Source organism: Eutrigla gurnardus, assembly GCF_963514095.1.
Source record: "Eutrigla gurnardus genome assembly, chromosome: 9".
NCBI lineage: Eukaryota > Metazoa > Chordata > Actinopteri > Perciformes > Triglidae > Eutrigla > Eutrigla gurnardus.
Window position 1 is genome coordinate 9,820,962 of NC_139923.1, and position 13,456 is coordinate 9,834,417.

General features: G+C 43.9%; 1 protein-coding gene across 3 annotated transcripts in view; it reads right to left on the minus strand.

Moving 5' to 3' along the window:
- The window catches only part of cadps2 (Ca++-dependent secretion activator 2), a 187,428-nt gene that overhangs the window by 129,665 nt on the left and 44,307 nt on the right, over positions 1-13,456 (minus strand). For all 3 annotated transcript variants that reach the window (XM_084018540.1, XM_084018541.1, XM_084018539.1), the window contains exon 2: positions 3,976-4,089. In XM_084018540.1, the coding sequence (XP_083874666.1) occupies positions 3,976-4,089 (114 nt within the window). The remainder of the gene's footprint in view (positions 1-3,975; positions 4,090-13,456) is intronic.

Consider the following 13,456-nt stretch of genomic DNA (forward strand, 5'->3'; position numbering starts at 1 on the left):
GCGACTGAAAAAAATTGTAGGTCGCACTAGTGCACCTAACGCTGCTCGGGTGAACAAAAAAAATCATAAGCGCAGCATCTCTTTGTGTTCTCCTGACGGTATCGTGGTCTAAACCAATAAGAGACAGAGCTCGGGCGGGTCATTGCCTCTGATTGGCTGTGGTCCTTTTCACTGCTGTAAATTGTGTCAGTTCGAAAATGCGAGCGAGCAGAGCAGGTACTCTGAGCGCTTCGACGCTGAGCGCTTCGATTTTCTTTGAAAATGAAGAGAGGCAGAAAGCCTCGCCCCAAGACTAATTAAAAAGCCCAAAAATATGCCTTCAGACAGGACTGGTTGAAGCAATTTCCCTGGCTGATGTACGATAAAGAAAGGGACTCAATGCACTGCATTTATTGTCGGGAGTGCAGTCAGCATTTGGCCGGTAATAGTGCGTTTGTGGAGGAGTCAACAACATTTCGCATCGAGACATTGAAAAAGCGCAATAAGTCCAAAAAGCATACTACATGCCGTGATAAGTGTGTTAATAAAGTGGCCCCTCATCCAGCTGCATTTCAGCGTCAGGCTGTATCAATCACGTCCGCTGAGGAATCTGAAATGATTATAAAATTCAACGTCGCATACAATATTGCAAAGGAGGAGTTGCCGTTCACTAAATTTAAGTCAGAAATTATTCTGATGAAAAAAATGCCGACACACTAAAGAACAAGACAGCTGCGGAGGTTGGAAACGCCACGTACACGTCATTCATGACTGACGGCGACACAGACGTCTCTATGAAGGAGTGCGTTATTGTCTACTGCTGCATTTTGCATAAAGGGAGGCCGGTCAACATGTTAATTGGACATGTCGTGTGGGGCATGGACACGCACAGTGTTTGAAGGCCAACATTACAGCATGAGAGATCATGAATAGGAAATTGTATAGTAGCCTATTCCTAATATTATTATTAAAAATGAATAGCCTAAGTAAAAATATAATTAGGCTAGGCTAAGATCACATAAACAGTTTTCCATTTGCAATCTATAGACTAGTGACCTGTATGATCTTTTTATTGTGCCACAAAGCAAGCATTTACTGCGCTTGGGCATCAGTGTGCAGATTGGCTGGAGAAAACGGTTCCTCTGGGTGCTGATGGTGCTGCAGTTAACCTAGGCCATAAGGGGGTGTCATTATGTAAAAGGAGAGCGATAAAAAGGTGACTTTTTGGCGTTAAAGGCGACGCAATGAAAAATGTGGGTGCACCTAAATTTTGTGTTGGTGCACCTAAAAAAAAAAGTTAGGCGCACCAGTGCAACCAATGCAAAAAGTTAGTCTGGAGCCCTGGAGGTACGTACCGAACCGTGACTTTTGTGTACCGTTACACCCCTAATAATTATATTTAATATATTATTATGATATAATCATGAATAAAGGGGGCACCACCCTGGGATCAGGGAAAAGATAACCAAAAACTGTATTCAGTCTCAATATAAAGGTTTTATACTCACATGCCAATCATCGTGATCATTGGCATAGAAGTATAAAAACAATCGAACAATTAAAAAGGGCGTGAAATTCGAGCACTAGCCTTCACAACCTGCTGTTATCCAGTGACATATACAGAACAAGCACAAGAGACCGCTAGTTCCCTAACCCTAATATAATAAGATTGATTAAAATCAGTAATAATGATCACAATCAATAACACTGCAATTAACAAAACCTTATTACCTAACTACCTAACACACAAAGCTAAGCTAAACAAAGGAAAGGACACACGTGGAGTGTGTGTGCGTGTGTGTGTGTGTGGAGAGAGAGAGAGAGAGAGAGATGGCCGGGCGCGACCACCAGATGGAGCTATTCCTCACAGCGTTCAGGGGCGGAGCCACTGACGTCAGATAGAATCGCGAGAGAGGGAGAGAGAGCGAGAGATGGCTGGGTACAGCCACCAGATGGAGCTATTCCTCACAGCGTCCGGAGACGGAAACAGCTGGCGTAGATATGTGTGGGGGGCGGTGTATGTGTGTGCACATGTGTGTTAGCCAGAACAAAGAGAGAGAGAATGCGCCCGTAATACACAAAGGATCAGTAAGCTATTACCATCACACGGGAGCCCGTGAATGAACTGGCGTTCGTTCGGCGGGACCCCGGTCTTTTAACTGATGGTAGATCACTTACTGAGCTCGTGAATGTGTCCGAGGTTGGACACGCACTGTTACCGAAATGAAACCCAGCGGCGTGGGTACACAATCAGCATTCAAATACAACAACACACAAAGCAACGGACTCGGCGGTCCGTGATCAAAACTTAAAACACGTTAACAAGAATTACAAGCATATCCTACACTATCAAACTGATGTCTCTGCCCAGACTGATAGCCTCTTACTGGTGTCGTTGCGTAGGCTGCAAGTCTGTCCCGGGGATGGCGGGCGGCGGCGGTAGTTTGTGAGTCTCCGGCTTCAGCGGGGGACGTGATGAGTCGGCTAAGTCCAGACGAGAGTGCGGCGTTTTCCTCTCGTTGATCAAGCTCGAATAAAGAAAACAGTTCGTGTTTCTTCCTTCCGCGGGCAACAATATAATCGCACGCTTGGCGATTTAGTCAGCTGACTTCAGACAGGAGCTGGGCTTCCGGCTGGTCGCTGAAATAAAGAAACCGTTTGTGTTTCTTCCTTCCGCGGGCAGCAATATAATCGCGGCTTGGCGATTTGGTCAGCTGACTTCAGACAGTAGCTGGTAGCTGGAATGCAGGAACCGGTTTTGTTCCTCTTCTGCAGGCGAACACAGAGAATCGCGCGGTTGTGGCGATCTCTCAGGATCCAAAAACGAGTAAAAGAAAAAGAGGGCGAGTCGCGGAAAACGGGGAAAACAGTCGGTCGCTCGTCCAGCGAGATCGGGGAGAAGACTGTGGCCTAGGACAAAGGAAACGCTGCAGACGTTATAAGTTGGTCTCCTGTTGCAGCGGTGTGCTGCGGTGGAGGAGTCCACCTCCTGTTGCAACGTGGTGTTGCGATGGAAGAGCGTGTTCTTAAGGTGGCGCCGGTTTATATAGCTCACGGCTGCTCCCTGGGGTACCTGTGGTTGTCAGCCAATAGGGCACCAGTTGTGTGACGTTGCACTTCGCACCTAGGTGAGAAGTGAAACTAAAATGGCGGTTGTAGTTTTTTATCTCCTTTGTCCCTTTGTTCTGACCGCATGTGGAGGCTTTTGTAGGCCGCAGTGTGTAGTCCTAATGGTGAGGTCCCAACATTGGTAAACTAAGTAATGTATTTCTGATCAATGACCTCCAGCCGAGGTTGATGCTCTGTGTGGGCGGAGCCTATCCCCAGCAAGCACATTTCCCCTTAGCGCTGCACCGCGACTGGATATGTCGGCTTGGAAAGACCCGGGTTGAGGAATAGGGCTCCCAGGCCAGACTGCTCAGAGTGGGAAGGGCCAGCGGCCATGTTGGAAACACAGAGGCCATGTAGAAACACGGAGGCTGCCTCGTTAACCTGCTCTGTGGGTGTTTCATATAAATACATTTTTTTTTTTTTTACAAGAGCACAAACTTGTTTAGATGTTTCTTAATTCAGTGCATGAGTGAGTTTTAACGTAAAAATTCCTATTTTTTCCTTTTAACATTAACATGATCCTGAACATAACTTGGCTGTAGTTCATTCTCAGTTCAATTAGGAAAACATTATTTTCCTCTCATCATCTAATCGATTTTCAGTGACTGTGATTGATGGACTGTGTCCCAGGTTTCCATGGCGACGTGGGAAGCCTGTGACATCAGGTGGTCGCCCTGCTGGAGCAACACAGCGGCTGCTTTGGCAATTAACTGCTGATAACGAGGAAACTGGCTAGAGCAGATTGTGTTCTTCCTCGCAGAGCGGCGAGGTTTCTATTATCCCACCACAATAATCCCACCATGACAATGTTGTCCGGGTACATCCCGAACCAGTCCCCAAACTGTGGCTGCAGCATATCTGGAGGGTAACATAAAGTTGTCTTGCCTCATAGTAGCTCCTCACTGCATTGCAGAAAGCTTCATCCGCTACGATCTGAGTTTCCCCATTGAGGAAGGCCAAGAAACGCTCCTTCACCGCCTGCAGCTGCTGCTTGTTCACCTGAGAGAGGAGAGGATGGAGGAGGAAGAGGAAGTGGGGAGGAAGGATGTTGGCGGAGGAAGGGTGTCATCCATTAGAAACAGATGGAGATGAGAGGAAGCAGGATGGATGAGAAACAGAACAAAAGGACCAGATTAGACTCTTTGTTAAAGAGTGTGACATCGATAGCATAGAGTCTCATTATCTAACAAATGTCTTTCATTAGGAAGGTCTCCAACACACCAGGAAGACAGATGGAAAAACTTCCGCTATGTTTTGTGACTTATGGAGGTTGTTAAAAAAAGGAGCCTACAGAAGATTTATCCCATTAAATAAAAACGTCTTAATTGAGGTCCACAGCCGAGCAGTTCCACAGTTGTAAAGTCTGTCTTAAACTTCTTTCTCCTTCTTTCTAGGCAGCCATGTTGTTGCATGTTGGAATGCAGCGACTGTTTAGTGCTGATATCTGAATATTAGTGTGTTTATGATGATTACATTACTAGAGGACATCATTTGTTCTCCTTGTTGGGGCGGTATACAGATTAAAGGCCTTTAGGCAGCAGAGTTGTAACAAATAAACAATAAGGAAAATGCCAAATACTCGCCTGCAAATATTTCTGAGATATTATAATATAATATAGAACTACTCATACCGGCAGCGACACATTAAAGGCTTTCATCATGAGGTCTGAATGGATTCAAGCAGCAGTTTTCTTTTAACCCGGAACGCCGTCGTCATGCTGCTTTTATGTTTGTTGATAAATGAGATGTGGAGACGTCGAACAATTAATCCATTCATCAGTTAGATTAGGATGAAAGTAAATGCTTGTTGCAGCCCATCTACCTGCTCCTGTCTGTCCATCTCTTCATCCAATCCCTGGATTAAGAATGTGGTTTGCTGGTATTAATATTTCCCAATAACAACATGTTTCTGAGGAGTTATTCCCAGCAGAGCAGAGCCAGGAAGAAAGAAGAAAGTCTCACCATAAATGTCATCGCCGGTAATTCCTGCCCAGCGAACTGACATTGACATATTGTGTCGAATGAGAATTTTAAGTTTTCATGAGCGACAGAATCACCAGAAGCTGTGGCTCATAAACTTCATATGTATGAGGCGTCAGGAGGACGGCGGCGGCGGCGGGGGGAAATTAAACCATTATTCTTCCACTTGTTGCAACACTGCCAGCAACAAACACATTCTGGGAGTCAAAGTGCCAATTTCCAGCTGCACAAAGTGAGCGGAGACTTATCTACTGCCGACAGCTTTCTGTGTGGGCTTCCTCGCCCTCGCCGTGTCCAAACGGGGCCGCGGCATTCGCCTTCAACCACGGGGGGAGCAGGGGGGAGGGCGCATTCATCAACCTCCATCCAGGTTGGAAATGTGAAACATAAGTTCATTACAGATAAGGAAACTTCCTGCTGAGGTCTGAGGACGAGTTCACATTAAAAAATGGTTCTGTTCTCACAGATTTGGTTTCAGAGCAGGTCCGGCAAAGACGGACCTCTTTGTGGATCAGATCAGATCTGATAGTTTACCACCAAGCTCTGAGCAGAGTGTGCCAAGAGACAGGAAGATGAGGTTAGAACTGGGAAAACTTAGGAATTCAGGAGACGGAGGAATTATAATAATCCTCTCTCACGAGACACCTTTAAGTCTGTAGTTTTTTAATGTTATTTCACTTTTTAATTTAAATGATTTGTTTTATGTTCTAGGATGAATGTTTCTGTAATGAACTAAAATCACATTTTACAGATGGCAAAGTGCCAACAAAAAGCGCATTTGAAAACAACATGTCTCTTTCCAGAAGTCTGTACTTCAAGATCATCTACAGACCTTGATGTTGTCAGGTAGGAACTACTTTCTTTTGACCAGAGTACGCCCACCAGCCCTGCCGCCACACAGCAGGAAGCATCAGAGGAAGCACGATGTGGAAACACTGGCTGCGGTGGAATAGTCAAAAAATTCGGTCCTAACGCCTTTTCCTTGACCTCAGGGGAAAACATCCCGAGGTCAAGGAAAGGTGGAAGGAGAACTCAAGGATTAGGAAAAGACGACCGCGGTGTTCAGAGAAACAGAATCCGACCGTACTTTCACTAAGCTACGTCGTAAAGCGCACGCTGATTATTGAAGGCTGATGATCGGCACCGGTGATTGACGTGCATCTGCGCTGGAGAAACTACAATAATGGACTACAAAAAGTGCATCGTCCACTTCTCCCCATGTTGTTGGTTTTATAAACAGCTCGTTCACTGACCGGTTTCAGGTCCAGCAGCTCCTCCTTCCTGTTTGATGTTTGCTGTATTTACATTTCATTTGTAGTTTTAGTTTCGTTTTTTCAAACATTTGGAACATGATTTTAACTAAAAAATACAAATACATTTAAATTATTATCACTGTCCACACACATTTATCAGCACAATTCCAATTATCATATGTGATACATGAAAGTAATTGTTAGATATGCAAATACACATTGTTTGTTTTCATGAGCGACTGAGTTGTACGGCCCTTTAAATGTTGTTCTCACAAAGGAATTGTGGTGAGCTCCTTTCCTTTGCATTAAGAGAATTCAAACAGCTCTTATCATGGCGGCCACGTTTTTACTTCTGGGTCATTTCTTCAGTTAGGAAAACCGCAGCCACTGATGGCATTTTAATGCCATCCTCTTCAGCTGAGCTGCTAGCGCTAGCTAGCTCAGTGCTAGCTAGCTCAGTGCTTGGTTAGTCCTCATTCTGTCGAGTTTAATCATTGTAAATGTTTTTCTGGTGTTTTGAGTGTCAGACAGTCCCGTTATATTCGAGAGAAGGCAGAGACACTCTGCAGCTCATAGGTTAGAGGAAAAATATGCATTTCTGATTTTGGGGCCAACTGTCCCTTTAAGACCATATCTATTACAGTTTGGCTAACTGGCTCCAATAAAAGAGCTGAATTTGCTGTTTATCCACAGACCTACAGACAACCATCACTGGAACAGAAGAAGATCCTTTATCAGACTCTGGAGCTCTAAAGAGATCTTCTATCTACGAGCTCTAAGTAGGTTTATTGAGGATTCATATGTTTCATGTCTGTGTGTTCACATTCGAGTCACGACTCCAAGAAAGACGAAGAATTCTAGATTTGTAAAAAGCAGCGTAGGCACTGTACGAACGCCAGAGTGGATGTAGTTGAATCATCAGGACTACGTTAATATCTACTTTGCCATCAGTTTCTGTGGCTGAGAACAAATGAACCTGAGTGACTCTGATATGATCTGATTGGACCAGACAGCCGATCCTGACAGCTGTCAAACTGTCAATTATCACAGAAGAATCCAGACAAACTCAACCTCCAAGACGTCAAACTGACAAAACTGATCCGCTGTGAAGACGAAACTACAAGTCAAACTCTACAGTCCTTAGTTGTATGGCAAAGTGGTCATTTAATGATCAAATTATTTCTGTTTTTCCTACAATGCAACAATATAATCTGCATAGCATGACCAACTAACAACCCCCCCCCCCCCCCCCAAAAAAAAGCACTTCTATGTTCTTACCTATAGCAGTTTGATCATAGCACTGTTCTTAAGGTATCCTTGCTGAACAGCTTACTCACACGAGGACCTAACACTTGTTTCTATTATTTCGCTCTTACTTTATCGGCAATGACAAATGCTAAATGCCCTAAATGTAAATGTAATATTGTAATAATATTAATGATAATAAAATGAGCGTTGTTCAGTAAAGTGTTGGGGAAAGTTTACGTCAGATACATTTTCTGTTTTCTAGTGAGCAAAGCTGGGAGGAATAACTTGCATCATCTGGATTTTAACAATTTGGTTACATGCTTGTTAATTTATTCATTTAACATAAATGGAACCTATGCAATAAAATAACAGGAAATTAAAAAAATTGAAAATCACTATATACACAACAATCTACAAAATCTATGTAATGCTTTTATGTGGTCATTTAAAAAAAAAATTCACATTATACCGTTAATTGTTAATTGTTTCTGTTATTAATAATATGATTTAATTCAGGGCTTCATGTCGGACTCACTACACGATGAGGAGGCCCAAATAATCAGCAATAACAATATTATTGTGATATTCGTATACAATTTGCAAATTCATCTTTAACTTTGTTGGAAAGTCAGATTAGATCAGAACACCCTCGGTAGTTCAGGTGAGTGATGATGGACAGGAAGTCATGTTGGTTCTCAGTAAATGGACTATTTCATCTCAAGGAAGCATTTAGTATAACACGGCAGCTTTAACTGTGACTCAGATGCAGTGGCGTGGCGTGGGGAAAATTTCCGAGAAAGCCAGGAAGTGAGACACAACCTCTCTAAGCTGTGTATGTTTTACGGGGTGGGAGCAGAAAAACGGATGTTGCAGTTTATATGTTGCTATTTCCCGTGGTCGGATGAACTATTAGAGCGCCCAGCATCATTTTACCAGGACTTACACACGCTGAGCAGCGTCTCTCTCTCTCTCTCTCTCATTATATGATTATTCAGGGAGAAGGAATCCTTGTCAAAAAGGAGACAGGGCCGCTACCAGCTAGCCACTAGTGCGGACGTAATTCTCCTCATTAAAGGTCCGAAAACCTTTCTTCCTCTCCGTACGGACTCCGTACTACGGAGCTACGGAGCTCTAGTTTTGGTGTTGGCCGGCCGTCAGTTTAATCCGGAGTTGCTGTTGTAGAGGCAGTTTAGTAAAATTATTTTTTACTAAATACTCCAAATCTCCACCCTCCATAATCGCGCTTAAAAAAATAGCTAGCTTATCAAGAGATGAACACAAAGCAACGAATCTTCCGTTATTTCATTCATTGACGTTGACGTCGATAACATACTGTGATTTGATTGGCCTGATGCCAACGAGTTTGCGGCTTCCCTTTACACTGTCCTGACCAATCACAGGGGAGCAGTGTCGTGACAATAGCCTCACCTGATTGGTCAATCATTCTTTCTTTTTTTTCACCAAGGGAGGCCAGCGCAGCTTGGCCTCCTCACAGACAACAGGGTGCAATAACATGTTTTCAACGCTCATTCACCCCGTAACATTTAGAGGGGCGCTGTTTTACACATCATGAAACGCTCAATAATTACTGAATAGAGACGAGGAGGAGACGACGGACACATCACAGAGGGATTACGGAAACTGTTAAAAAAGTGATTTTATTAAATGATGGTTATATTCTGAAAAAACTTAGGAAGCCTGGCTACCCTTGGCCTCTGCAAGAAAACGCCACTGCTCAGACGCCTATTCAGACACAAAATGACATGAAACAATGCAGGAGCATTTACACAACAGGGTGCAAGCCAGAAAATGTACGAAATAAAAGTCTTTATGAAAGTAACTGGCATCGTTGTTGCTGCCGCTGCAAAGAGAGGAGGACGTTTACTGGCTTTTACAGCTTACATCCTGCTGCTCCATCTGATGGAGATCAACGAGGCGCTGTCCAGGTGTGTGTGTGTATGTGTATGTGTGTGTGAGAGAGGGCTTATGTAGTGCACATTAACGTTTGTTTATGCTTCAGGATTTAATTCGAGTGCCTTCCTCTCGGTTACAGAGGACGGTTAACAGTTTATTTGGGCGGCAGCGTCCCGGTGGCAGATCAATGAATCCTCTGTGTGTGTTTGTGTCTGTGTGTGTGTGTGTTTGTGTGTGTCGTGCTTCTACAGAAAACGACCACTTCTGGTTCCTGGTGGCACTTTGAGCTGTCAAGATGCAGCTGAGGAGAAAACGGGAACAGAGTCGGAGGAGACATTTCTGTCAGACGTCTCAGATTCATGGACGGAGGGCAAAGAGTGTGTGCGCGTGCGTGCATGTGTGCGTGCATATGTGTGTGTGTGTGTGCGTGGAATAGCTCAGTGCCTGGGTACACAGAGGTAATTATACATTTCCATGGCAGACACCTCTTGGAGGACACACCTCAATCTATCGGACCAGAAGCCCAAAGAGAAGCCGACACCAAAAGAGAACTTTACTCGGTCCCATCATGGTAGAAGTAGCTGTGTGTGTGTGTGTGTGTGTGTGTGTGTGTGTGTGTGTGTTAGGGCTGTAACGATACACCAAACTCAAGATTCGGTTTGTATCACGATTTTTGACCCACGGTTCGATACAAACCTCGATTTTTTTGTTAGTGGGGGGGGTTTGATAAGAAGAGAGATTTGTTTTTTAAATTAAACATTTTATTTCTGTAACATTTCAATAACTTGGAACACTAGAAGGATAGAACAGTTGAAAACCTTTCTAAAGATTAAGAACAATATTATCGTCTCAAGTATGGTTATAAATATAAAATATAACATACAAATAAAATACTATAAAAATAGAACATTTTAAAATATTTCTAAACTGGACAGATTTGAACACTTAAGATTAAGAACAGTATTATGGTCTCAAGTAAGGTCTCAATAACATGAGCAAAAAATTTGAACCCATCATTTTCCACCACCGAAAAGGGGCGCATGTCCAGAGCCATGAATGAATTGCCCGTGTAATCTTTTGAGCCCTGATTGACAGGCGTTCTCCTTCAAACAATCACGCGTACACTTCATGGCTGCACCTGATTGGACGATCGCTTTCACAGCTGTCCTGTCTGCTCCGGAGTTCACGCAGACGAACATGGCGGCTCGTTTGGAAACTTTCTCTTATTTTACGAAAATAGTTCACAGAAGAGGTGTTTCTGAAAACACTTTAAGCGAGAAATAAGCTATGCAGTTGCTGAATCTCTCTTTATTTTAGATCGACAACATTCAGTTTAGAAGATTTTCGCGACCGTTCGCGACCGTTCCCGAGGCGGCGAGTCGAGCCCGGCGCCTCTGATTAGCATAAAGTAGATTCACTTCAACTTCATGCAAATGAGGAGCGGCCAACTCGCGTGCCGTCTCTCGACATTCGCCGCGACGCTACCAGAATGCATTGCACGGCTTTTTACATAGACAATGAATGGGACGCGGGGAAACACCGCAGCCTGTGGACACACAACTTGATAGCTGGAAGTTGTGTCGTGATTCTGCCTTCTCACACCGCGAGACAGGTTCGTGGATCAGAGTGTCGCGATTTCAGTTTCGATACGTGTGTCGTTACAGCCCTAGTGTGTGTGTCTCGCTGGTTTCTTACAGCAGTGATGCGGTGATGACGGCATCTCCGACCCCACGGCTGCAGCGTTGTAGGCGTGTTACAGTGTAACACAGTAACCAAACCCCTGTGGGTATCATGTTGAGCTGCCGATGAGGTTGACTTAAATATTTTTTTAAAACCCTACTGCTGGACAAATATTGATGAAACATTGTGGCTGAGGAAGAGCCAATTAAATATGTTATCTAAAGCCCTTTTTACGCTGTCTTTTCATTGCAAGGGTATCCTTCGTTTTTCCCGCACTGTTGTTATTAGAAAAGTTACTGAGACGGGAAGGACAATCGCTCCTCCTCAGAGCAGCAACGGAGGAGGAACCAGGAGACACGACCTCTTTGTGAACGCAGGGCTCCAGAGTGCAACTATTTACGGTGCACATGGTACCAAAAATCAGTGAAGTGCGATTAAAAACGTTCCCTGGTCGCACCGGTGCACTCAACATTTAGCTGATGTGTTTTCCCCATCAGCATACAGAGAAGAAGATATACCACGGTCTGAGCCAATCAGAGGCAGAGAAGGGGCAAGCCTTCGTCTCTTCTTTGCTGAATGTTTGTGGAAAAAATAAATCAGGTGGAGCGTAGAAGCCTTAATATACTACTTATGTAACTGTAGTTACCCTGCTCCCCCTCGAGTGACAAAAATGAATAGAAATGTAGATCGTTTTTCCATATAGAAAGGTGCTGTTCCCATAAGACCACCTCTGCCAGCACAGACACGACATCATCGACGGAGTTAACTACATCACCACCTGTCTCCCCTCGCACTGTAAGATGCCAGTCCTGTCGTATTGGACTCTGTGGTGTAGCGAAGCAGACAGTCTGGTCGGTCGTGGTTTTAAGAACCAGTCGTTCGATTCGGTCTCCAGTTCGCCACGGGCGGATAAGGTATTACTGGAATGAATTCCTCTAGAATATCTTACAAATATTATTCAACACGGCTGCACGTGGTGTAGTAGGTAGCACTCTCGCCTCACAGCAAGAGGGTCCCGGGTGTGATTCCCGGGTCGGCTCCGGGTTCCTTCTGTGTGGAGTTTGCATGTTCTCCCCGTGTAAGCGTGGGTTCTCTCCGGGTTCTCCGGCTTCCTCCCACAGTCCAAAGACATGCAGGATGGGGATAGGTTCATTGGTGACTCTAAATTGCCCGTAGGTGTGAATGTGAGCGTGAATGGTTGTTTGTCTCTACATGTTAGCCCTGTGATAGACTGGTGACCTGTCCAGGGTGTACCCTGCCTTCGCCCAATGACAGCTGGGATCGGCTCCAGCCCCCCCGCAACCCTGAATACAGGATAAGCGGTAGACGATGGATGGATGGATGGATATTATTCAACACAAAACAGACAAGTTCTACAAAATCTGGCAGCACTATTTGAACTATCTTGGACCAGACTACTTTTTGATTATTGTACAAGGAGTCTCCTTAATCTGGATTTCTGTAAACTCTAAATGTTAACGGGTCTGAAAAGTGAACTGTTTCCTGTGGCCTCAACTAAATCTCTGTTGACATGAGCTTTACCTTTTTTTTTTTTTGTAAGTATTTTTTTGTATATTTGTATTGTTTCTTTGTATTGTTCTTGTAAAATAAGAAAAACCAATACATATATTATTAAAAAAGAGAAGAATGGGATGTCACTTAAGTTCATATGCGAGTCAAGGCAGGTGAGCGGATACTTGTGGCAATAATAATGTATATATAATATTATCATATATAATAATAATATATTATACCATCATATATAAGATATCATATCACCAAAGAAGTGTATTTATTGTTGAGATTTAAACTATTTTCAGTGTTTACAGAGCAGCTACGGTGTTAGCATAGCCCAGCTCTGAGCTTTAAATTATTTACGTATCGTCTTAACGGATAGACTTGACAAACCATGATTTCCGACTTTTTACCAATTGTCGTTACTTCGGCATACTCTTTATCTGTGTATTGCAGTTAAATCACAGCGTCGTTTTTTGATTGTGGAGCTTAGCGGCCGCTGTTGTGAACCAGACGATCTCTGGCTTGCAATTCAGAGTGAATACAGCGCTATGAGATTCACTGATCCCCATGAGTTATAAACTCAGAAAGGATGCTGTTTAGTTTCCTGGTGTATGTGGGACATCCACAACATGTACAAAGCAGTAATAATGTTAATTTCGGCCACAAATGATGAAACATTATCGGTGTCTACACGGAGTTAAACCCCACGTGACCTCTGTCAAATTAACTCAACTGATTCTGCGACCAAACTCGCGCGAAAATTCACGTCGCGT